The sequence below is a fragment of the Dipodomys merriami genome, unplaced genomic scaffold (genome assembly GCF_024711535.1).
Source record: "Dipodomys merriami isolate MVZ:Mamm:240054 unplaced genomic scaffold, mDipMer1.0.p SCAF_7, whole genome shotgun sequence".
Taxonomy (NCBI): Eukaryota; Metazoa; Chordata; class Mammalia; order Rodentia; family Heteromyidae; genus Dipodomys; species Dipodomys merriami.
The window spans coordinates 71,946,597-71,970,666 of record NW_027206290.1 but is presented as its reverse complement, the minus strand read 5'-3'; the positions used below and the strand labels follow the sequence as shown (position 1 = coordinate 71,970,666).

General features: G+C 40.5%; 1 protein-coding gene across 3 annotated transcripts in view; it reads left to right on the top strand.

Annotated features, from left to right (window-relative positions):
* Trpc4ap (transient receptor potential cation channel subfamily C member 4 associated protein) overlaps nt 1-24,070 on the top strand; it is a 54,948-nt gene that overhangs the window by 2,098 nt on the left and 28,780 nt on the right. For all 3 annotated transcript variants that reach the window (XM_070007134.1, XM_070007135.1, XM_070007136.1), the window contains exons 2-6: nt 11,856-11,984; nt 14,642-14,758; nt 17,917-17,974; nt 21,254-21,309; nt 22,430-22,558. In XM_070007134.1, the coding sequence (XP_069863235.1) occupies nt 11,856-11,984; nt 14,642-14,758; nt 17,917-17,974; nt 21,254-21,309; nt 22,430-22,558 (489 nt within the window). The remainder of the gene's footprint in view (nt 1-11,855; nt 11,985-14,641; nt 14,759-17,916; nt 17,975-21,253; nt 21,310-22,429; nt 22,559-24,070) is intronic.

Sequence of the window (24,070 nt, the reverse complement as noted above, 5' to 3'; positions counted from 1 at the left end):
AGAGAAACTAGTTACGAGGCTACTAGAATATATTTTTGAGCCTACTTTTATCATTGTGGTCGCTGATCTTTGTATGCAGGAATAGGAGCTATTTCAGGGTTGAGTTAGGGATTCCTAGAACTATCGTGAGGATAAGGAGACCTTCATTGCACATATATTACCTAGTAACTTTCTTTTTTTTTTTTCTTACCACACCCTCCCTCTTACCTCTCCTACTCTAGAATAAATTGTTTTCTTACTTATATTTGCTTAGCAGAGTAAACATATCCATGTTGCATGTAGTATAGGAAAATAACAGGTTTTTACTTTTTTTAAGTATAAATATATACATATACATATGTTTGTGTGCAACATAAACTTAACTGACTGTACAATTCAGCAATGTTGAGTGTATTTACATTGTTGTGCGTCTAAATCTCTAGACCTTTTTTTTTTTTGAGTGGGGAAGCACTGGCCCTGATCTTTCGCTTAAGGCTAGGGCTCTATTACTTGCGCCACAGCTCCACTTCTGCCTTTCTTTCCCAGGCTAGTTTTGAATCTCGATCCTCAGATCTTAGTCTCCTTAGTAGCTAGGATTATAGCCATGAGATATCAGCACTCTTCTCTAGAACTTTTCATCTTGCAAATCTGAAAACTCCTCATTCCTCCCTCCTTCAGCTGATGGTAATCATTCTTCTACTTTTTGTTCCTGTGAGTTTAACTACTTGATTCCTTTTTTTTTTTTCTTTTGGTTGGTTGTGGGGCTTGGACTCTGGGCGCTGTCCCTGCACTCTTCAGCTCAAGGCGAGTGCTCTACCACTTGAGCCACAGCATCACTTCCGGTTTTCAAGTGGTTTATTGGAGATCAGAGTCTCACAGACTTTCCTGCCCGGGCTGGCTTTGAACCGCAATCCTCAGATCTCAGCCTCCTGAGTAGCTAGGATTACAGGGCTGAGCCACCGGCGCCTGGCTTTGATTCCTTATTTTTGTTTCTTGAGGCGGGGTCTCACCGTGTAGCACAGTCTGGCCTTGAACTTGCAGTCTTCCTATTTCAGCCTTCCTAGTGTCACCATGCCTAGCCAATTTGACTACTTTAGATGATGATGTCATGTAAGTGGAACCATTACAGTGTTGGTCTTTTTGTAAAAGTTAGGTTTATTTCGCTTAGCATTATGTCATCAGGCTTCATCCATGTTGTAGAGTTCAAGCCCCACAACCAAATAAATAACTAAATAAAACTTTAATATAGCTGGGTGCCAGTGGCTCATGCCTGCAATCAGGAGGTTGAGGTTTAAGGATTATAATTCTAAGCCAACCCAGTCAGTAAAGTCCATGAGAATCTTAGCTTTAGTTAACCACTCCAAAAAAAACAGAAATAGAGCTGATGAAAAGCAATTCCTCTTCCACTAAATCTGATCTTCCCTATGTTTTTCCTGTCTCCCTAAAAGGGAAATAAGGGAAGCCTATAGAAGTGTACAGAGTACATGATTTAGAATGAAACTGCCCTACTTGGCTCAAATGGTAGAGCTCTAGCTTTGAGCACAAAAAAATCAGGGTCATTGATCAGTGCCTGAGTTCAAGCCCCAGAACCCACACCAAAAAAAAAAAAGTGCTTAGGGGCTGGGAAGGTGGCTCAGTGGTAGAGCGTTTGCCTTGCATGCATGAGGCCCTGGGTTCTATTCCCCAGCACCACATAAGCAAAAAGAAAAAAAGCCAGAAGTGGCACTGTGGCTCAAGTGGTAGAGTGCTAGCCTTGAGCCGAAGAGCTGAGGGACAGCGCCCAGGCCCAGAGTTCAGGCCCCACGACCGGAACCAAAAGAAAAAAAGAAGAAAAGTGCTTTATATAGCACATATTAAATGTATTTGATATTTAGTAAATACGTGCTCTCAGCTAGTAATTAAACTGGGCTTCCTGAGAGAGTAATTTTCTCTATATCTCTGGTATCTGCAGAGCGTGAAACCACACCAGCCACTTGATACTAAGGATTCAGGAAATTGCTTGAATTGAAACTTTGTATAGCCCTGTATATAGTCTATACTTACTCTCCAGCAATCTCGAGAGAGAGAGAGAGAGAGAGAGAGAGAGAGAGAGAGAGAGAGAGAGTGTGTGTGTGTGTGTGTGTGTGTGTGTGTGTGTGTGTGTGTGTGTGTGTGTGTGTGTGTGTGTGTGTGTGTGTGTGTGTGTGTGTGTGTGTGTGTGTGTGCGCGCGTTAGTCCTGGGATTTGAACTCAGGACCTGGGCACTGCCTCTGAGCTTTTTTGCTCAAGGCTAGGTCCCATTTGAGCTTTACCTCCACTTATGTCTTTGAAGAATCTACATTTTTTTTGCCAGTCATGGTGCCTGAACTCTGGGCCTGGGCACTGTCCCTCAGCTCTTCAGCTCAAGGCTAGCGCTCTACCACTTGAGCCATAGCACCACATCTAGCTTTTTCTGCTTATGTGGTGCTGAGGAATCGAACCCAGGGCCTCATGCATGCAAGGCAAGCACTCTACCACTGAGCCACCTTCCCAGCCTCCACTTACATCTTTGTTGTATATGTGTGGTTAATTATAGGTGCGTCTCATAGCCTTTCCTGCTTGGTCTGGCTTTTGAAATGTGGTCTTTAGATCTCAACCTCCTGAGTAGCTAGGATTAAAAGTGTGAGCCACCAGTGCCAGTCCTAAGACTTTTAAGAGTTTCAGAGTAAAATTGCCTAAGATTTGAAACCTGGCTCTCATATACACTTGCTTTGTGTCTTTAGGCGAGTTATTTAATGTATGCTTAAGTTATTTAAGTATGCTGTAAAGATGAGCTAGTATTGATACTGTATTGTGTTGTTATATTACTACTAATAAGTCTATTGATGGGTCCCAAGTCTGTATTTCCTTTGCTGATTTCTCTCTTTAGTTTCGGATGTGTAAGTATATCCAAGTGTTTGTCCAACTTTCCACATAGATATGTGGCAGGGATCCCAAACTTCATGTGATGAAAAACAATTCCTCTTTCCTATGTGTTCCCTGTCTCTCTAAAAGGGAAATAAGGGAAGCTTATAGAAGTGTACAGAGTTCATGATTTAGAATGAAACTATCCTACTTGGATTGTAGTTGTCTTATTTTCTTCTCTTCATTCTGTCCTCTGTCAAGGTAATATGCAAGAATGCTACTTTAGAGTTTACTGAGCCTTTTCACATTCATTAACACATTTGATCCTTCAAGCACATCAGGTCTTTATAACTTGCTTGAAACTATCTAGTTCCTTCCCATCATACTTAGAATCAAATTTGGATTCCATACTGTAAAAGGTCCTTCATGATTGGTAAGAGGAAAGACAAAGGATAGACCAGGCAGTGCTGCTCATACTATATATAGACTGTGCTCCACCATCCCCAGATCCCAGTTTGGCAGTCTGGTGACAGACTGAGTTATGGGATATCTGTTTCCCAAATGCTATTCACTGCATCCTTTATGATTATTGACATATTTAAATTTCACCTGAATGTTTTTTACTTTTTTTCTTTTTGCAGTGTTGGAAATCAAACTCAGGGCCTGGCACATAGTAGACAAACACTACTACCCAGCCCCACTTTTTTCCCTTAATTTCAACACTTTTTTTTTTCTTTCTAATCATGGGATTTGAACTTAGGTCCTGTGTGCTATCCTTGAGCTTTTCTAAAGCTCAAGCCTAGCACTTGAACCACAGCACCACTTCTAGTTTTCTGGTGGTTAATTGTAGATAATAGTCTCACAGACTTTCCTGTCTGGGCTGGCATCAAACCATGATTCTCAAATCTCAGCCTCCTTAGTAGCTAGGATTTCAGGCATCCCCAATGGCACTATGTTTTATATTTATTCTAAGCATTCTTGTTTGTGAAACCTAGGGATTTAAGTCAATTATATCTTCCCTTGTCAATCAAAGACATTTTGACAATGACAAACCCCTTGATAAGATAATTTCATATAAGTACTTAAGTACTATTAATTTTGACAGGAAGTATTTGTGTGCACAGGACCTAAAATTCAGAAATTATATTGAAGCAATATAAACACCATTAAAGTGGACACAAGTATTCAGTGGTTAACATTTATTGTAAGAATAACCTAACAAGATACTTAATTTTCATTAACAATCCTTTAAAATGTCTATTTGCATTTAAGATTAAGCAAGTAAAGCATAATTTGTCTTTAGGAAATTAATCACTTAATTATTTAAATAAACAATAAAGTCTATAAATGTCTGGAAATATTACACTGACGGAACAGGGTGACAGCTTAGGGAACATGATGCAAGAGATTATCACTGCTGTAAACTGTCAAACCACAAGTACTCCAAGAGAAAAACCATACGCATCTGCCAGTAATTCAGCTGTGAAGCTGACTGGATGGTGGCTTTTTCATCACAGCGTTCAGCTGTTGCAAAGAAAAGGAAAGTCTAAATGAATATTTTTAAGTGAAAACAATGCCTTGAAGACAATATACATATAGTAATAGAAATTGCTTGTGAAATTGAATATTTGGCTGTTATTGGATCTCTGACTCTCTCAAGGTTTGTAACAAAAAATGGTGCCCTGTCCACAGTACACCTCTGAATTCTATACTTCCTGAGCCAATCACTGTCCACAATGTAGCTATTACTTTTGCAAAAGAAGGAGGTAGGAAACTAAAGAGCCAGTCTTTATTTCTAAATAACATGCTTATTAAGCTATTTCTTGAAATTCAGTTTGATTTTATCTACTTTCTTGTTTAAAAGATTAAAGTTCACAATATCGTAGCTTCACAATTTAAGCCTCAAGACCTGGAGCTTAAACTCAGGGCCTCACATTCTCATTTGGCTTTTTGGCTCAAGGCTGGTGCTCTGCCACTTGAGTCACACCCTCTACTTTTCAGCTTTTTTGTTGTTCTTGTTGGTCCTGGGGTTTGAACTCAGGGTCTGGGCATTATCCTTGAGCTTTTCTGCTTAATGTTAGTACTCTACCATTTTGAGCCACAGCTCCACTTCTGGTTTTCTGGTGATTCATTGGAAATAAGAGTTTCATGGACTTTTCTGCATGGTCTGGCTTCAAACCACAATCCTTAGATCCCAGCCTCTTGAGTAGCTAGGATTACAGATATAAGTCACCAGTGCCTGGCTTTTTCAGTTTTTTGCTGTTAATTGTAGGTAATTGTCTCACAGACTTTCCTGCCTGGGCTGGCTTCAGACTGTGATCCTCAAATCTCAAGACTACTGAGTAGCAAGGATTACAGGTGTGAGCCCTCAGTACCTGGCTGTGGCTCATCCTTTTTAGTGTATTGTATGAATTTAGACAAATGCATATAGTCATTTAATTACCACTGTAGTATGAATGTAGAAAACCCTATTGTAGAAGTTAACCCTTCTACAACCAATCATCTGTTTTCTTTCTGTTTTTTTGAGATTTTTTTTTTTTTGCATTTGTCTTGACTAGCTTCTTTCACTAGCATAATATTGTATTCTTTTAAAATTTGCTTTGCTTTTTTTTTTTTTGCCAGATGTGGGGCCTGAACTCTGGGCCTGGCTGCTGTCCCTCAGCTCTTCAGCTTAAGGCTAGTGCTCTACCACTTGAGCCACAGCGCCACTTCTGGCCTTTTCTGCTATGTGGTTCTGAGGAATCGAACCCAGGGCCTCATGCAGGCAAGGCAAGAACTCTACCACTGAGCCACCTTCCCAGCTCCCTTTAGCCCCTTTTTAAGTCAGCCAAAGTTTGGAATGGTAATTTAATAAGCTGTTATACAACAGAATTTTTAGGACTTCCCTTCACCAAATCCAGAACATTTGTTTGCTTTTCTCATGTTTTTGACTTCTTCTCCTAAATTCTTTATGCTCCTTTTTCTTGAAGTATGTTCCCATGTAGACTACCAAGAAAGAATACCCTGGAATTTTTTTTGTGTGTGTGTGTCAGTTGTGGGGCTTGAACTCTGGGCCTGGGTGCTGTCCCTCAGCTCTTCAGCTCAAGGTGAGCACTCTACCACTTGAGCCACAGCGTCACTTCTGATTTTCTGGTGGTTTATTGGAGTCTCACAGACTTTCCTGCCCAGGCTGGCTTTGAACTATGATCCTCAGATCTTAGCCTCTTGAGTAGCTAGGATTATAGGCATGAGTCACCCGTGCCTGGTGAACTTTTTTTTTTTGGGGGGGGTCCAGTTGTGGGCCTGAACTCTGGGCCTGGACGCTGTCCCTCAGCTCTTTAGCTCAAGGCTAGCGCTCTACCACTTGAGCCACACGTGTCACTTCTGGCTTTTTTTTTTATGCCTGTGGTGCTAAGGAATCGAACCCAGGGCCTCATGCATGCAAGGCAAGCGCTCTACCACTGAGCCACCTTCCCAGCCCAACTATTTTTTTTAAGCCTACATATCTGAACATGTCCCTTATTCTTATCTTTGTGTCTCTAACTAGGTATAGAATTTTGAGCTACAAAGTTATTTTCCCTTAAGTTTTTTTTTGTTTTTGTTTTTGGGTCCGGTCATGGGGCCTGAACTCTGGGCCTGGGCGCTATCCCTCAGCTCTTCAGCTCAAGGCTAGTGCTCTACCACTTAAGCCACAGCACCACTTCCGGCTTTTTTCTTTTTGCTTATGTGGTGCTGAGGAATTGAGCTCAGGGCCTCATGCATGCAAGGCAAGTGCTCTACCACTGAGCCACCTTCCCAGCCCCTTTCCCTTAAGTTTTAACTGATACTCTTCCATTGTCTTGAAACAAGTGCACTTGTTCAAATGTACATTGTTTCTTGGATTTGTTCATAAAGTAGGTAGAACTATATATAGTTCATTTTTGTTTCAACGTAGTATTCTATTGCATTAATGGATTCTACTTTTGTGCTGCATTCTTGTCTGTACTTTTGGTACATGTTTGCATAATTGAGGTGTCCTGAGATCTAAAATTTCTGGGTTGTAGGATATGTATAGGCTCAGCATTGATGCCTGTTGTCAGAGTTTCTCAAGTGTTTGTGGTGACATTCACCCCATCAGCCAGGTCTATCAGTTCCATATTCCTGCAGCCCATAGTTTTGTATCTTTAATTTTAGCCTTTCTCACAAGTTTAGTGGCATACCATTGTGGTTTTAGTTTGTATTCAACTGATGACTTAATGAGGTTGAGCTTCTTCTTAGAACTTTATTGCCTGTTTGGACATCCCCTTTTGTGAAGTACTTGTTCAGATCTCTCACACATTTTTCTGTTATGTCATCTTGTCTGTGTGTGCATGTGCATGAGCCAGTTCTGGGGTTTGAACTCAGGGACTGATCACTGTCACTGAGCTTTTTTTGTTCAAGGCTAGTACTCTACCACTTGAACCACAGCTCCACTTCTGGCTTTTTGCTGGTCAATTAGAGATAAGAATATCAGGGACTTTCTTGCCAAGATTGGCTTTGAACCACAATCTCAGATCTCAACTTCCTGAGTAGGATTACAGGTGTGGACCACCAGCATCTGGCCAATGGGAATTTTTTTTTTTTTTGTCTGTCATGGGGCTTGAACTCTGGGTCTGGGCACTGTCCCTCAGCTCAAGGCTAGTTCTCTACCACTTGAGCCATAGCACCACTTCTGGTTTTTTCTCCCATTTTTCCTTTCCCCATCCTCTCAAATTGTAAAGTTCATTTCCAATATATTGCCTTGTGAATGGGAAATTTTTTAATTGAATTTTTTGTCTTCTTATTATGAGCTACAAGTTTGTACATTTTAGACACTATATTCTAATCAAATTCCACATAAAATTTAAGATCAGCTTGTAAACGTATACAGTGAAGCCAGCTGGGATTTTAGTAGGAATTAGATTGAATCAGTATAAAGAATACTGCTATTTTAGGACTAATAATATAGTGGGTATTGCTTTTTCAGTAATACTAAATCTTCCCATCCATGAATATGAATATGTCTCTATTTTTTTCTGTTTTGGACAAGTTCTTGTTGGATAACTCAAGCTGGCACTTGGTTCTCCTGCCTCAGTTTCCTGAGAGTCTTAATTTCTTTTTTTTTCTTTCTTTCTTTTTTTTTTTTTGGTTGTGGGCCTTGAACTCTGGGCCTGGGCGCTATCCCTCTGCTCTTCAGCTCAAGGCTAATGCTCTACTACTTGAGTCACAGTGCCACTTCCAGTTTTCTGGTGGTTTATTGGAGATAAGAATGTAACAGAAGCCGGGCGTTGGTGGCTCACGCCTGTAATCCTAGCTACTCAGGAAAGGAAGCTGAGATCTGAGGATCGCGGTTCAAAGCCAGCCCGGGCAGGAGAGACCGTGAGACTCCTATCTCCAATAAATCACCAGAAAAGCGGAAGTGGCGCTGTAGCTCAAGTGGTAGAGCGCTCGCCTTGAGCTGAAGAGCTGAGGGACAGCTCCCAGGCCCAGAGTTCAAGCCCCATGACCGACAAAAAAAAAAAAAAAAAAGAATGTAACAGAGTTTCCTGCCCAGGCTGGCTTTGAACCACGATCCTCATATCTCAGCCGCCTGAGTAGCTGGGATTATAGGCATGAGCCACTGGCACCCTGCTCCTTAATTTCTTTTAACAGAGTTATTTTTGTTTTGCTTTGCTTTGCTTTTTGGTGACAGTCCTGGGACTTGAACTCAGAGCCTGGACTTTTTTGCTTAAGGTTGCCACTCTACCACTTGAGCCACAGATCCGCAGAAGTGGCTTTTGGGGGCTGGATAGAGTGGGCCCTGTGGTAGAGTGCTTGCCTTGCATGCATGAGGCCATGGGTTCGATTCTTTAGCACCACATAAGCAGAAAAAGCCAGGAGTGGCGCTGTGGCTCAAGTAATAGAACACTAGCCTTGAGCTGAAGAGCTGAGGGACAGCGCCCAGGCCCAGAGTTCAGGCCCCATGACTGACAAAAAAAAAAAAAAAGTGTGGTTAGAGATAGGCATTCACACAGTGAGACCAAAGGAGGATGTTCTTAGGAGAGGATCACAAAGGCACAATGACTATGTGCATCTGATCATATAAAATAATATTTACTACTGGGCATTGGTGGCTCATACCTGTAATCCTAGCTACTCAGGAGGCTGAGATCTGAGGATCGCAGTTCAAAGCCAGCCCAGGCAGGAAAGTCCACAAGACTCTTATCTCCAATAAACCACTCAGAAAACTGGAAGTGACACTGTGGCTCAATTGGTAGAGCACTAGTCTTGAGCTGAAGAGCTGAGGGACAGCACCCAGGCCCAGAGTTCAAGCCCCATCACTGAGAACAAAAAAAAAAGAAAAGAAAAGACAAAAAAAAAACAAAGAAAAGAAAAAAGAAAAATAACATTTATTGATTTTTTTTTGTTTTGTTTTTTTTGGGGGGGTCCGGTCATGGGCCTGAACTCTGGGCCTGGGCGCTGTCCCTCAGCTCTTCAGCTCAAGGCTAGCGCTCTACCACTTGAGCCACAGTATCACTTCCGGCTTTTTTTCTTTTTGCTTATGTGGTGCTGAGGAATCGAACCCAGGGCCTCAGGCATGCAAGGCAAGCACTCTACCACTGAGCCACCTTCCCAGCCCGAAAAATAACATTTATTGAAATGAACTCCAGGAAATGGAAACAAGAGGTTGTTTTCTTTTTGTCTTTGGGAGTGAAGGGGGACATACAAATGAAAGGACAAAGGATGAACAAATGGAGTATTGGTACTCACTAGACACTATGTTGAAAATGAACTATACAACTTGTGGGTGAGGATAGGAGGGAAAGGTTGGAAGACAGCAAGGGAAGGGGTTACATTGTTCAAAAGGAAGTATACTTTTTTTTTTTTTTTTTTTTTTGTCAGTAATGGAGCTTGAACTCAGGGCCTGGGTGCTGTCCCTGCCCTAAGCTTTTTTTTTTTTTTTTTTTTTTTTTTTGCTTAAACCTAGTGCTCTACCACTTTGAGCCACAGGACCAGTTCTGGATTTCTGATGGTTAATTGGAGATAAGAGTCTCACCACGGACTTCCCTGTCGTGGCTTCAAGTTGTGATCCTCAGATCTCTGCCACCGGAGTAGCTGGGATTATAAGCGCCCAGCTCAAGTTTTTCTTCTTAAAAAAGTCACTGAAGGAAAAACTGGGAGAGAGCTAGTAAAGGGGTGACATTGTCCAAAAAGGAATGTTCTCTTTACCTGACTTATGAGACTCTAAACCTCTCTGTACATCCTCTTTATAATAATAAAAAAAGTATCTTAATTTGGTTTGTTGTTGTTAAAGATATATTCACTGTACTGTTTAAGTCAGTTTTACAGTTTGTTTTTCTAGTAGTTTTCCTATTTGTTTAGGTTATCTAATTTGTTGGCATGTTACTCTTCATATTACTCCATTGTAATCCTTTTTTAATTTTGTGAAGTTGGTCGTAATATTCCCACTTTAACTCATAAATGTAACTTAAGCCTGTAGAAGCTGGTCAGTATAGCCAAAGGTTTGTCAGTTTTATTGGTCTTTTCAGTGAAACTTGAAACTTTTGGTTTCATTGATTTTACTGTTCTTTCTGCCACAATCTTTTATATGTTCTTGTGCTTGGTTGTGTTTAAAGCACCCCTTTTTCATAGTTTTTTGTGGTGGAAGCCTAGAGTATTGATGAAAAATTTGTCTTCTGCTTTAATATCATTGTTTATAACTACACTTTTTTCCATAAGTGCTGCTTTGCTAGCTCTCATAATCTTGTTTTCTTTCTTTGGCATATGTGTGTGTGTATATATATATACATATATATATATATATATGTATATATATACATATATATATATACATATTTCTTTGAAATATAAGCCGTATTTGTTGTTTTAAGCTTGTATTGATTTGGGCCAACTTGAATAATATGAAATTATTGGTATTCAATCATTTGCAAAGTACAGAAGTAGTAATTTCCTGTTTTACCAAGAGACAAGTATTCCTCTGAATGTCTCATTACCTTGTGCCATACCCTTGTGTTATAACCTAAGCATACAAGCCAAGGAAGAATATTGAGACTTTCCATTACTATAGGACTAAGTTGTATGCATTAGGATAGAATTGACACATTACTGAAGATCTGTTTGTCTGATACTAACAGCTTTTTTTTTTTTTTTTTTTTTTTAATTTTTTTTTTTTTCCGGTCGTGGAGCCTGAACTCTGGGCCTGGGCGCTGTCCCTCAGCTCTGCAGCTTAAGGCTAGCACTCTACCACTTGAGCCACAGCGCCACTTCCGGCTTTTTTCTTTTTGCTTATGTGGTGCTGAGGAATCGAACCCAGGGCCTTGAGCATGCAAGGCAAGTGCTCTACCACTGAGCCACCTTCCCAGCCCACTAACAGCTTTTATAGAAAACTTTTTATCTGATTGAAGCACATGGAAGGTATTCAAATATGGCCCCTGACACAAACATGTTTAGTGAAAATTGTCTTGATTAATGGCTCTGTCATTGTGTTGTTGATATTATTCATGCCTTGAAATATTTACTGAGTCTCTGTTCTGTGCCAGACACTCTGCAATTAACTGATAAAGGAAGATACAAATGAACTTTTAGTTATGATACAGAAGGATAAATTATATAAGAGATAAAGCCTAAAGGAGGAGTCACCTAATCTCTTAGGGAGGAAGACTAATCTAGAATGTTTCTGACCTATGGTTTGCATTTTGAAGAATGAGCACTTCAGGTAGAAAATGTAGCATTTTGGGCAAGAACATGTACAGAGGAACATAGAAAGAGAGAACATATGAGTTTGGAGCCATACTTTCCACTGAGAAAGAGACGAGGCTGAAAAGTAGAGGGTAGATTGTAGAGGGTATTAATATTACAAGGCATGAGGTTGGATTTCTAGCTCCTAGGCCATTAGGGAATTTTTGAAGGTGTCTACAGAGTGGCCCTTGAATTGTTCTCCTGGTGTGTTTGGGAGTCAGCTGCTCTCCTTTGTCATGTCTGGGGTTAGATCTTTCTTCACCAGTAAAATGTTCTTTTTACCTCTTATTGATTCACAGTTCACTGAGATTTTTTTGACTGAGAGGGATAAACAGTCCAAATGGAGTGGAATTCCTCAGTTGCTCCTTAAGCTGTATGCCACCAGCCACCTCCACAGTGACTTCATCGAGTGCCAAAACATCCTCAAGGTAACTCTTAGTGGGCATTGAAGGGGCTGTATTCAGGACCTCTGTCTACCTTTCAAAAATAGCTTATTTTAATTATGTGAGCTGTAGAAAATTTAGTAAGTTCAGAAAGAGTGCAAAAAAGAAAATCACTAGTATTCACCATTTAAACATAATTGCTATTAGGTTTCCTGTATACATACTTCTGGCTTTCTTCATGTTTATTTTGTAGCAGTGCTTGCTTAATTGGGAAGGTCATCAACACTATGACTTGGGTTTGGAGATCATCATTTCTTTATTCATCCAGCAAAATCATATTGAGACCTTCACAGTAGGCTTTTCTGTACCTTTTTTTTTTTGTCCTCTGCCCCACAGTGATTAGAATTGAACCCAGAGCCTTGCACATGCTGTGTAAGCACTCTAAGTTATATATACCCTAATCCTGGATAGCATTCCCTTTGAACAGAGTTTAGAAGACCTATGTTTCTGAAGGTTCATGGAAGAGACCTTGTGGTTGTTAGTAATTATCATTAACATAAAATAAATCAAAGGCTCTAGGTTTGATGTAGGAAAGGGGTGAGAGAATGCAAAGACCTTGTTCTAGGGAACTGTTCTCAAACATGAGAGTCTATCACAGTGCTTGGCCCCACTTGCTGAGTTTTAGAGTAATTAGGTCTGAGGTTACTTCATTCAAACTTTAGCATTGTATTGGGCCCAAATGTGACTTTGTAGTAAGCAGCTTAGCTACAGTTACAACCTTTGTAAACATATTTGATCACAGTGAAACTAAATGATACTTCAGAGATGAAGGTTTAATGGTTAGATTATAGAAGTTGTTCTAAGATATAATAGTTACAGCTTGGCACAAGTGGCTAATGCCTGTAATCCCAGCTATTTAAGAGGCTGAGATTTGAGGATCACAGTTCAAAACCAGCCTGGGCAGAAAAATCTGAGATTTTTTTTTTTTTTTTTTTTTTTGGATCTGGTCATGGGGCCTGCACTCTGGGCTTGGGCCCTGTCCCTCAGCTCTTCAGCTCAAGGCTAGCGCTCTCCCACTTGAGCCACAGCGCCACTTCCAGCTTTTTTCTTTTTGCTTATGTGGTGCTGAGGAATTGAACCCAGGGCCTCATGCATGCAAGGCAAGCACTCTACCACTGAGCCACCTTCCCAGCCCCAAGTCTGAGATTTTTATCTTAATAACTACCTAAAAGTGTGAAATGGAGCTGTGGCTCAGAGTGGTAGAGTGCTAGCCTTGAGCACAAAAAGCACAGCTTAGGAACAGCACCCAGGTTCTGAGACTGGCACACATACACATAAAAATAATCTCTAAATAAACTTTGTTTGAGATTCATGTTTTCTCCTGATCTTACATTCTGATAGAGGTAATTATAATCTCTCTCTCTTTTTTTTTTTTTTTGTCAGTCATGGGGCTTGAACTCTGGACCTGGGTGTTGTCCCTCAGCTCTTCAGCTCAAGGCTAGCACTCTACCACTTGAGCCACAGCGCCACTTCCAGTTTTCTGGTGGTTTATTGGAGATAAGAGTCTCACGGACTTTTCTGCCTGGACTGGCTTTGAACTGTGATCCTCAGATCTCAGCCTCCTGAGTAGCTAGGATTACAGGTGTGAGCCACTGGCGCCTGGCTATAACCTCTTATTCTTGCTTTAAAAATGCTTTCCAAAAAATTATACATTATTTCAAGGGATGAGAGTGTAGTTCAATTGCATGATCCTGAGTTCAACCCTTTTAGTACCACCAAAAAAAGTGTATTACTTCATTTGTTTTTTGCAAAATGTCTAAGATACAGAGTTGAGGCTAAGGACAGAGAGGAAATTGACATCTGTGTGCTCTTTAAATGAGGTCATCATTTCTTTATTCATCCAGCAAAATTATATTTGAAGCCATACTTCACTGCAGGCTTTTCTGTAACATTTTTTTCCACTGTGTATTCCATGTGACGTGGCCCCTGAATGAGAACTGCTGCCCTGTATCTACTGTATTAAACACCCGTTTGCCTCAAGTGCAGAAGGAATACATACTTAGGAAACATTTAGTATAGGAAAGAAATAAGATAGGCTTGATAGAGGAAGATCAGAGTGCTTTTGAATGGAGGAAACAGGGAAGACAGACTTCCTTTAGGAGGTGACATTTGAGCCAATTTAGGTACTGTTATAAAGCTAGTTATGGGAAAACTTAGTAGCTTGATAACAACCACCATCAAATAACCAACCATTCTTGGCTGATTGAATAATTCTTCTGCTCCATGTGGTATTATTGGATGACGACATCTTCAATATCTCAAATGGTCTCATTTAACATTCTTGGTAGTTTGGTGCTGATTGTCAGCTGGAGGTTGTCTAAGGATCTAAGTCCTGGCCTCAGTTCTCCTCTTCCCAGCCTGTCCCATGTTGGTTTCTCACAGCATGAGAATTATGTTCCAAGATGGCAAAAGCCAATTCTACTAGGTTTTAAAGCTTATGCCAGCGTGGCATACTGCCACTTTTGCCGCATTAATTAACCTTAGCCCAGATTCAATGTGGGAAAGGACTCTTAAGATCTGGATACTATGGAGTGCGATTCTTTGGGGGATGTGCTCATGAGGATTTAAAATACTAACAGAAATTTTAATGTCACATTCATAAAACAGAATGTTTACTGTTTTGTTTTGTTTCTTTAAACTAGGAAATTTCTCCTCTCCTCTCCATGGAGGCTATGGCATTTGTCACTGAAGATAGGAAACTTACTCAAGAAACCACTTATCCAAATACATATATTTTTGACTTATTTGGAGGTGTTGATGTAAGTAGCCGCTTATTGTCACTACTGCTTTAACAGCTTCAGAATTTAAAGGTTAAAAAGAGAGACAACATTTCAGATTTTATAGCAAACATTTTATATTTAACTTTTAGAAGCTCAGCATGTTGCAACAACATGAATTAATTGGAATTGGTAATATATCTAAGTTACAAAGTATTCCCAGTTTCTCTTCAAAATCGGTTATGATAACATTTCTTGAATTTCCTTCTGGAGATATTCTCTGACAGTGTAACACTACTTTTTTTTTTTTGCCAGTTGTGGGCTTGAACTTAGGGCCTTTTCTCTGTCCCCGACAGAGTGCCACTTCTGGTTTTCTGGTGATTAGTTGGAGATAAGAGTCTCACAAACTTTCCTACCTGGGCTGGCTTTGAACCATGATACTCAGATCTCAACCTCTTAAGTACCTAGAATTACAGGCATGAGCCACCAGCGCCTGGCTATGCTACCTTTTTTTCCCCACATACCTCTGGCTTTGGGATAGTTTCATTTTAGTGTACATGAATCTGTCTCATTATTTATTTTATTTTATTTATTTATTTTTGGTCCCATCTTGGGGCCTGAACTCTGTGCCTGGGCGCTGTCCCTCAGCTCTTGAGCTCAAGGCTAGCACTCTACCACTTGAGCCACAGTGCCACTTCCGGCTTTTTTCTTTTTGCTTATGTGGTACTGAGGAATTGAACCCAGGGCCTCATGCATGCAAGGCAAGCGCTCTACCACTGAGTCACCTTCCCAGCCCCTCTGTCTCATTATTTTAAATAACCAAATAGCATTTTAAAATGTAATTGTACCATGATTTATTTGTTCATGTCCCAATGCATGGGCATTTATAATTTTCTAGTACAAATGGGGCTGGTTAATTACAGATAAAAGTCTCACAGAACTGCTTAGGCTGGCTTTGAACAGCAGTCCTCTGATTGTAGCCTTCTGAATAGCTAGGATTGCAGGCATGAGCCACCAGTGTCTGACTTTTCTTTTCTTCCCTCCTTCCCTCCCTCCTTCCCTCCCTCCTTCTCTCCCTCCCTCCCTCCCTCCCTCCCTCCCTTCCTTCCTTGCTTGCTTGCTTGCTTGCTTGCTTGCTTGCTTGCTTTCTCTTGCTTTGTTGCTTTGTTTCTTTTTTGTGCCAGAACTCAGGGCCTCATTCTTTTACTTGATTTTTTCACTCAAGGCTGATGTTCTACCACTTGAACCACATCTCTACTTCCAGCTTTTTGGTTATAAGGGTCTCTCAGATTTGTCTACCCCGGCTAGATTCAAGCTGGGATCCTCAGATTTTAGCCTTCTGAATTAGATAAGATTACAAGCATAAGTCACAGGTACCCAGCAGAATTAATTTTTTTAAATTTATGCTTATTTTAAACAGTTTAAGCAAATTTATCTATTATGTTAAAATAAATAAGATGAAAAATTCATACATATTCCTACCCCTTGTGGAAATCAGTACTAAAATTTATAGTATATCTTTTGAGACCTGCTTTTTTCTTTTTTCCTTTTTTTCTTGGTTGTGGGGCCTGAACTCTGGGCTGGGCCTGGGCGCTGTCCCTCAGCTCTTCAGCTCAAGGCGAGCGCTCTACCACTTGATCACAGTGCCACTTCCAGCTTTTTTTTTTTTTTCTGTTTATGTGGTGCTGAGGAATAGAATCCAGGGCTTCATGCATGTTAGGCAAGTACTTTACCACTGAGCCACCTTCCCAGCCATTGAGACCTTTTTTATACACTTAGACAGTTTTGTTGTTGTTGTTGTTTTTGCCAGTCCCGGGGCCTGAACTCAGGGTACTGTCGCTGAGCCTCTCTGAACTCAAGGCTAGTATTCTACCACTGGAACCACAGTACCACTTCTGGCTTTTTCTGCTTATATGGTACTGTGGAATCAAACCCAGGGCTTCATACATGCTAGGCAAGTACTCTACCACTAAGCCACATTCCCAGCCCAGACAAATGTTTTTTGTTTGTTTGTTTGTTTTTTTGGGTCCAGTTGTGGGGCCTGAATTCTGGGCCTGGGCGCTGTCCCTCAGCTCTTCAGCTCAAGGCTAGCACTCTACCACTTGAGCCACAGCGCCACTTCTGGCTTTTTTCTTTTTGCTTATGTGGTGCTGAGGAATCGAACCCAGGGCCTCAGGCATGCAAGGCAAGCACTGTACCACTAAGCCACCTTCCCAGCCCTAGACAAATGTTTTTTAAGAAAAAGAAGAATCATAGTAGTAGTAGTGTTCTTTTTTTATGTCTGTGTACCAGTCCTGGGGCTTGAACTCAGGGTGTAGGCACTGTCCCTGAGCTTTTGCGCTCAAGACTAGTGCTCTATCACTTGAGTGTTTCACTTCTGGCTTTTTGGTGATTAATTGAAGAGTCTCAAGGACTTTCTTGCCCAGGCTGGCTTTGAACCACAATCCTCAAATCTCAGCCTCCAGAGTAGCTAGGATTACAAGCTTGAGCCACCAGTGTTGGCCTAACAGTAATGTTCTTTGGCTTTAAAATTAAAGCCATGCCAAGTGTGCCTGTAATCCTAGTATGTAGGAGGCTGAGAGCTGAGGATCACAGTTCAAAGCCATCCCAGCCAGGAAAGTATGTGAGACTTTTATCTCCAATTAACCACCAAAAAGCTGGAAGTAGGGATGTGGCCAAATGGTAGAGCATTAACCTTGAGCACAAAAGCTCAAGGACAGCACCAAGTCCTTGAGTTCAAGCACAATACTGGCACACACACAAAAAAGGTAAAGCCATATGGGATCCCGGAGATTAGCTCATTTTTTGGGGGGAGGGGGGTGCTGGTATTGGGACTTGAACCCAGGCCCTCACACCATCATTTGGCTCTTTCTGCTTAACTTTGGCACTCTCACTTAAGCTATGCCTCCACTTACCTAACTCTTTTTTTTTTTTTTTAACAAGGAAGCTGAGGTTCAAGGATGGGCCTTGATTTGCTTATGTTTGTGTGGAAAATAAGTGGCTGAGCTAGATGGCTGACACTAGAACCTAGATTTCTGGACTCTTGCCAGTGTTCTTCCATTGACCCTCACTGCCTCCTAGAACAAGAGTCCTATGAGAGTACTTTAGTGTATTATGACAGCTACTTGAGTTTTCAGGATACAGATTATTTTATGAGTTGTGTTTTCAAATTTGAAGATTTTTATCTTTTTTTTTTATAGCTTCTTGTAGAAATCCTTATGAGGCCCACAATTTCTATCCGGGGACAGAAATTAAAAAGTAAGTATATTTTAAGCCTTTTTGTCAGGTGTACTGTGTCAGTATGGTATCAGTTCCCTGTAATTGCTTATCTTTCCTTCCTAGCTGTTTATAATGAGGATGTGTCTTAGATTCAACTGCAAGTGGTTCTCTCCATCCCCAGCTAAGCAGCTCCCTTTATTCATTATACACTGAGTAGAAACATAGATCTAGTGTTTTCAAAGAAAAAGCAGAAAACAATTTGGATAAAAGAATTACATCTTTGTATATTAATAGTCTTTTGATCTGCTTTATGTTTTCTTTGAAAAAAAAATTTTTTTAGTGTTGGTGGAGCGTGAACTCAGGGCTATGTTCTTGTCAGGTGCGCTCTGTACCACAGATCCTGCCCCAGCCCCCGGCACTAGTTATTTTTTATATAGCATCTAGCTTTTTTTGCCTTGGTGAGTACCTGTCCCATAATCCCTATTTACACTTTCTACATGACAGGTACATGCCACCATGTCCAACTCTTGGTCAGGAAGAAGTCCCAAGAAATTTTTTTTTTTTTTTCCTAGAGAAGGCTTGGAACTACAGTCTGCCCTATCAGCCTCCCAAGAAGCAAGGATTACAGGCATGAGCTACTGGCACTGGCTTTATTGCAAATCTTGTTTTGTATATGTAGCTAGCTGAGAGAGTGTTGTAAGATCACTTTTATTGTATTTATTTAGCCCGTTCTGGGTCTTGAACTCAGAGCCTGGGCGTTGTCCCTGAGCTTCTTTGTGCTCAGAGCTAGCATTCTACCACTTGAGCTATGGTACCACTTCTGGCTTTTTCCTAGTAGGTTATTGGAGATAAGAGTCTCATGGATGGGCTGGGAAGGTGGCTCAGTGGTAGAGCACTTGCCTTGCATGCTCAAGGCCCTGGGTTCAATTCCTCAGCACCACATAAGCAAAAAGAAAAAAGCCAGAAGTGGCGCTGTGGCTCAAATGAGGGACAGGGGCGCCCTGGCCCAGAGTTCAGGCCCCACGACCGGACCCAAAAAAAAAAAAAAAGAGTCTCATGGACTTTTCTGCCTAGGCTGGCTTCAAACTGTGATCCTCAGACCTCAGCCTCCTGAGTAGTTAGGATTATATGCATGAGCCACTGGACCCTGTACTTAAAAAAAAAAAATTATTTATTTTATCAGTCGTAGGTTTTGAACTCAGGGCCTGGGTGCTGTGCCTGAGCTCTTTTGCTCAAGGCTAGTGCCCCACCACTTAGAGCCACAGCACCACTTCCAGTTTTTGAGTGGTTAATTGGAGATAAAAGTCTCATGGACTTTTCTGCCTGGACTGGCTTCGAACCATGATCCTCAGATCTTAGCCTCCTGAGTAGCTAGGATTATAGGTGTGAGCCATCGGTGCCATCTTGTTTTATTTTTTAAAAATTTGTGTGTGTGTGTGTGTGCGCGCGTGTGCGTGTGCACGTGTGCGTGTGTGTGCACACATGCGCGCCGGTCCTAGGGCTGTGCTCTTGAGTCTGGGCACTGTCTAGCTCAAGTCTAGCACTCTACCACTTGAGTGACAGCTCCATTTCCAACTTTTTTGGTAGTTAATTGGAGTTAAGAGTCTTACTATCAAGCTCAAAAAAGCTGGGAGTGGCACTGTGGTTCAAGTGGTAGAGTGCTAAAATTGAGTACAAAGAGGCTCATGGACAAAGCTCAGGCCCTGAGTTCAAGCCCCAGGACCAGTGAGAGAGAGAGAGAGGAGAGAGAGAAGAGAGGAGAGAGGAGAGACAGAGACAGAGAGAAGTTGCAGTGGGCCTGGAATGTATGTCTATGAAGAATTGTATTTTTAGCTCTTTTATAAAATTTTTCCATTATTTATGGTCAACTTGGGTCTTTCACGATGGTTTTTCAAGCTTGTTCTTATTTCAAAACCAAGGTATGAAAAACACAAAGATATGTTCCGGGATGTGAAAGTCAAATACAGTTCTTTGAAAGTTTCAAAAAAAAAAAAAAAAGAGTCTTACTATCTTTACTGCCTGGACTGGCTTCAAACTACAATCCTTAGATCTCAGCCTCCTGAGTAGCTGGGATTAGAGACATGAGCCACCAGCACCCAGCCTAAAATTAGATTTTTGTTACAAGGGCAATATATGCTCTCCTAAAAAGTTCAGCCATTACCAGATTATGATAAGAAGTCAATGTGCTTTGATAGCATATAACTTTTTTTGAGCTGTGTGGAAGGTATATAGGAATTCTAATTTTTTTTTAACCCCTCCCCCCTCCCCCCCAGGAATTACTAATTTTTTAAAAAAATTTTTTTTTGGGGGGTCCGGTCGTGGGACCTGAACTCTGGGCCTGGGCACTGTCCCTCAGCTCTTCAGCTCAAGGCTAGCGCTCTACCACTTGAGCCACAGCACCACTTCCAGCTTTTTTCTTTTTGTTTATGTGGTGCTGAGGAATCGAACCCAGGGCCTCATGCATGCAAGGCAAGCACTCTACCACTGAGCCACCTTCCCAGCCCCAGGAATTACTAATTTTTATAACCTACTTCTATATTACAGATCTTCTTTTTAGGTACTCAGTGTTTAATTGTTAAAAACTAGTGCACATCAATCTGCTCTTAAAAAATTACTTCAATTAATATTTGATGAATGACCTACAAGCATCACATGTACCTGCTTTTTTGTTTGTTTGTTTTTTGTTGGTCATGGGGCTTGAACTCTGGGCGTAGGCACTGTCCCAGAGGTCTTCAGCTCAAGGTGAACACTCTAACACTTGAGCCACAGCACCACTTCAGGTCTTCTGGTGGTTTATTCGACATAAGAGTCTCATAGACTTTCCTGCCTGGGCTGGCCTTGAACTGTGATCCTCAGATCTCAGCCTCCTGAGTAGTTTGGATTACAGACATGAGCCACTGGCACCCAGCTACATGTTTTTAATATTTTGAAATTTTTCACCCCTAGTATCTATAAGACATAACAGTATAAGACCTCATTTATGTGTTCAGTAGTGATTAAGAGAATTCATGTTTATGTCTCAGTTTTGTACTCCTAAGATGATTATCTATCTGCCCTGATAGCAAATAACATCTTGTAGTGACTTGTTGATACACTTGTTTATTCTTGAAAATGGCTGTTAAACCAAATAAATGCAGTATGCGTGTTGATTGTAAAGTCAGGTAGGCACTATGAAAATCTTTGGTCAACAGAAATTAGAAATAGATATACAAAAAGAAAAGTAATCTTAGAATTGTAACAGTTCTTACAGTCAAAAAAAGGTAATAATGTTACATTATCTTTTTATTGAGAAATATAACATTCCCTCTTCTCTTTCAGTAAGTGATGAAATGTCCAAGGACTGTTTGAGCATCCTGTATAATACCTGTGTCTGTGTAAGTACCCCTGACATTGAGGCACCATTAATCTCCCTACCACATCTCCAGTGGTCAAGAAGAGGAACTGTCCTTACATTTGAGAGAGTGGATTTGTTTTATGTATACCCACGAAATAGAACTAACAAATAATGAAGAGGCAGAATTTTTGTAGTAATTGTTAAAAGCCAAGGCTACTTCATTGGATACTGAACTCCATGTCCAAGCAGAGACTGATTATTGGTCAAAGAACAATAGGCATTGGCAGAGTGCCTGTGTTTTTTAAGATGGCCTTTAACCCTTTTTTTGCTTGTTTCTTCATTTCCCTTATTCAAAAACAAATCCAGAACCAGAAATCATACCAATATATTGAGTTGGATGCTACCAGATTGACCAATGAGCCAGTAAGAATGGGGAAGAAAGCAAGCAAATTCATTTTGTGTTCTGGCTTAGTACATCTCCATTCTCTTATCCATACAGTAGTTAGCAGTCATACTAACATCTAACATCATAGGGTTATTAAGAGAACTAAATGACATAATAGATGTCAATGTCCTTTTAAAACAATATAAAAGTGCTAGTTTTTTTAAAAACACAGTACCTATCTTTTAGATTCATATTGTATAGTAAACAGTGAATCAGAATACATTGCTTAATGAGAGAAATTGTGGAAGAATAGAAGCTATATGCCTTGGAAATATAAAAGATTTAACTCCCTTGCTTGCTTTATTTAAAAAAAAAAAAAAAAAAAAAAAGAGGCCGGACACTGGTTTGCTCACGTCTGTAATTCTAGCTACTCAGGAGGCTGAGATCTCAGGATCCCCATTCAGAGCCAGCCCAGGCAGGAAAGTCTGTGAGACTCTTATCTCCAATTAACTACCAGAAAGCTAGAAGTGGCGCTGTGGCTGAAGGGACAGTGCCCAGGCCCATTGTTCAAGCCCTACCAGCAATAACAACAACAAACAGTATCAGAAATCTTGTTTGCTTGTTTTGCTTTTCTTTTCTTTTCTTTTTTTTTTTTTTTTTTTGTTTCTTTTTGAGATAGAGCCTTACTACATAGCACAGACTGGCCTTTACTCTTCATGTTTACTTTGTGGTTATAATTGTTCACTTTTTCTTCCCTCCTCCCTCCTTGTGACAGACTGAAGGAGTTACAAAGCGTTTGGCAGAAAAGAATGATTTTGTGATCTTCCTGTTTACATTGATGACAAGTAAGAAGACATTTTTACAAACAGCAACCCTCATTGAAGATATTTTGGGTGTTAAAAAGGTAAAAAGCTAACTCCTCGAGCTGGTAGTTGATCAGATGGGGCAGAGGGTCTGAAACTTGAACAATGTACAGAACACCTTTAAAAAACATTACATTAGTTATGGGGAAGGATGGATTTGTGTACATTTATACTGTGTTCCAGTCACTTACCTCCTCTATTACTCCGTCTTCCCTCCTTCCAAAACAGTTTCTATTTTCATCTATTTCAACAGTATTCAACCTGTTGTATTTTCCTTGTTAGCCCAGTTTCCCGTAGATAGCCCTTTAGAAAGAAATTCTTCTATACCCCTAGGGTTAATTATTTTTGCATTATTTGGACATATTCAAGTATAAAATTGAGGGGACTGGGAAAGTGGCTCAGTGGTAGAATGCTTGCCTTGCATGCATGGGGCCCTGGGTTCGATTCCTCAGTACCACATAAGCAAAAAGAAAAAAGCCGGAAGTGGCGCTGTGACTCAAGTGGTAGAGTGCTTGCCTTGAGGTGAAGAGCTGAGGGACAGCACCCAGGCCCAGAGTTCAGGCCCCACAACCAAAAAAAAAAAGTGTAAAATTGAATTATACTCCATTTACTAGTGTGAAACTTAAATATATAACAAGAAATCAAACTAACTATGGAAGTCAAAACTTCATATTAACCTAGTAAACTCAGTGGATTACTTTTCATGCTGAAATAAAATTCTTCTCACTGATTATGGCAGAAGTTCTTTTTAGCACACCTGTACTTTTGTATAATGACTCTAGTCTCAAAGAAGATTTCTATATTTGAGCTGGAACTTTTCTTCTTAGGGTTTTGTTCTTCATGATGGTAATATTTAGCTTTTGCTTATTTAACCCACTTATATTTTTTACTTATTAGTCCTCAATTAAAGTTGGTTAATTTGTACCAACATGGAAAACACAAATGTGAGTAGAGTAGATTCTTAGTATCTGTGGTTATATAGTTTAAAGGAGAGTTCCGTGAGGAAACACCAAGAGTACTCAGAATATATAAAGTTTAGTACTATTAAAAAAATTGCTTAAATCTGCCTATACAGAGTACTCTGAGCAGCTATAACTTGAAACCACTTGGAGTAAATTATATTACTTTCACAAAATTTACTATTGTACTCATGAATACTGATCACCAAAAACTAGATCTTCTTTCATGCTTTTTCCCCCAGTACTGTCTAGCTTCCATAAAGACATTGTCACCTTGCAACAAATCTAAAGTGTGTACTTTATCACATTAATTAAGCATATTGTGTGCCCATTTTGGCATAGGAGGATTGGCATAACTTTTACCTTATCTTTTGGATACTGTTCACCTTTTATGAAGCGTATTTTCACAAAATTAAGTGCCAGTGGCTCATGCCTGTAATCCTAGATATTCAGGAGACTGAGATCTGAGAATCACAGTTCAAAGCCAGACCAGGCAGGAAAGTCCGTGAGACTCTGATTTCCAATTAACCACCAGAAAACGGGAAATGGCGCTGTAGCTGAAGTGATAGAGCCCTCGCCTTGAGCTGAAGAGCT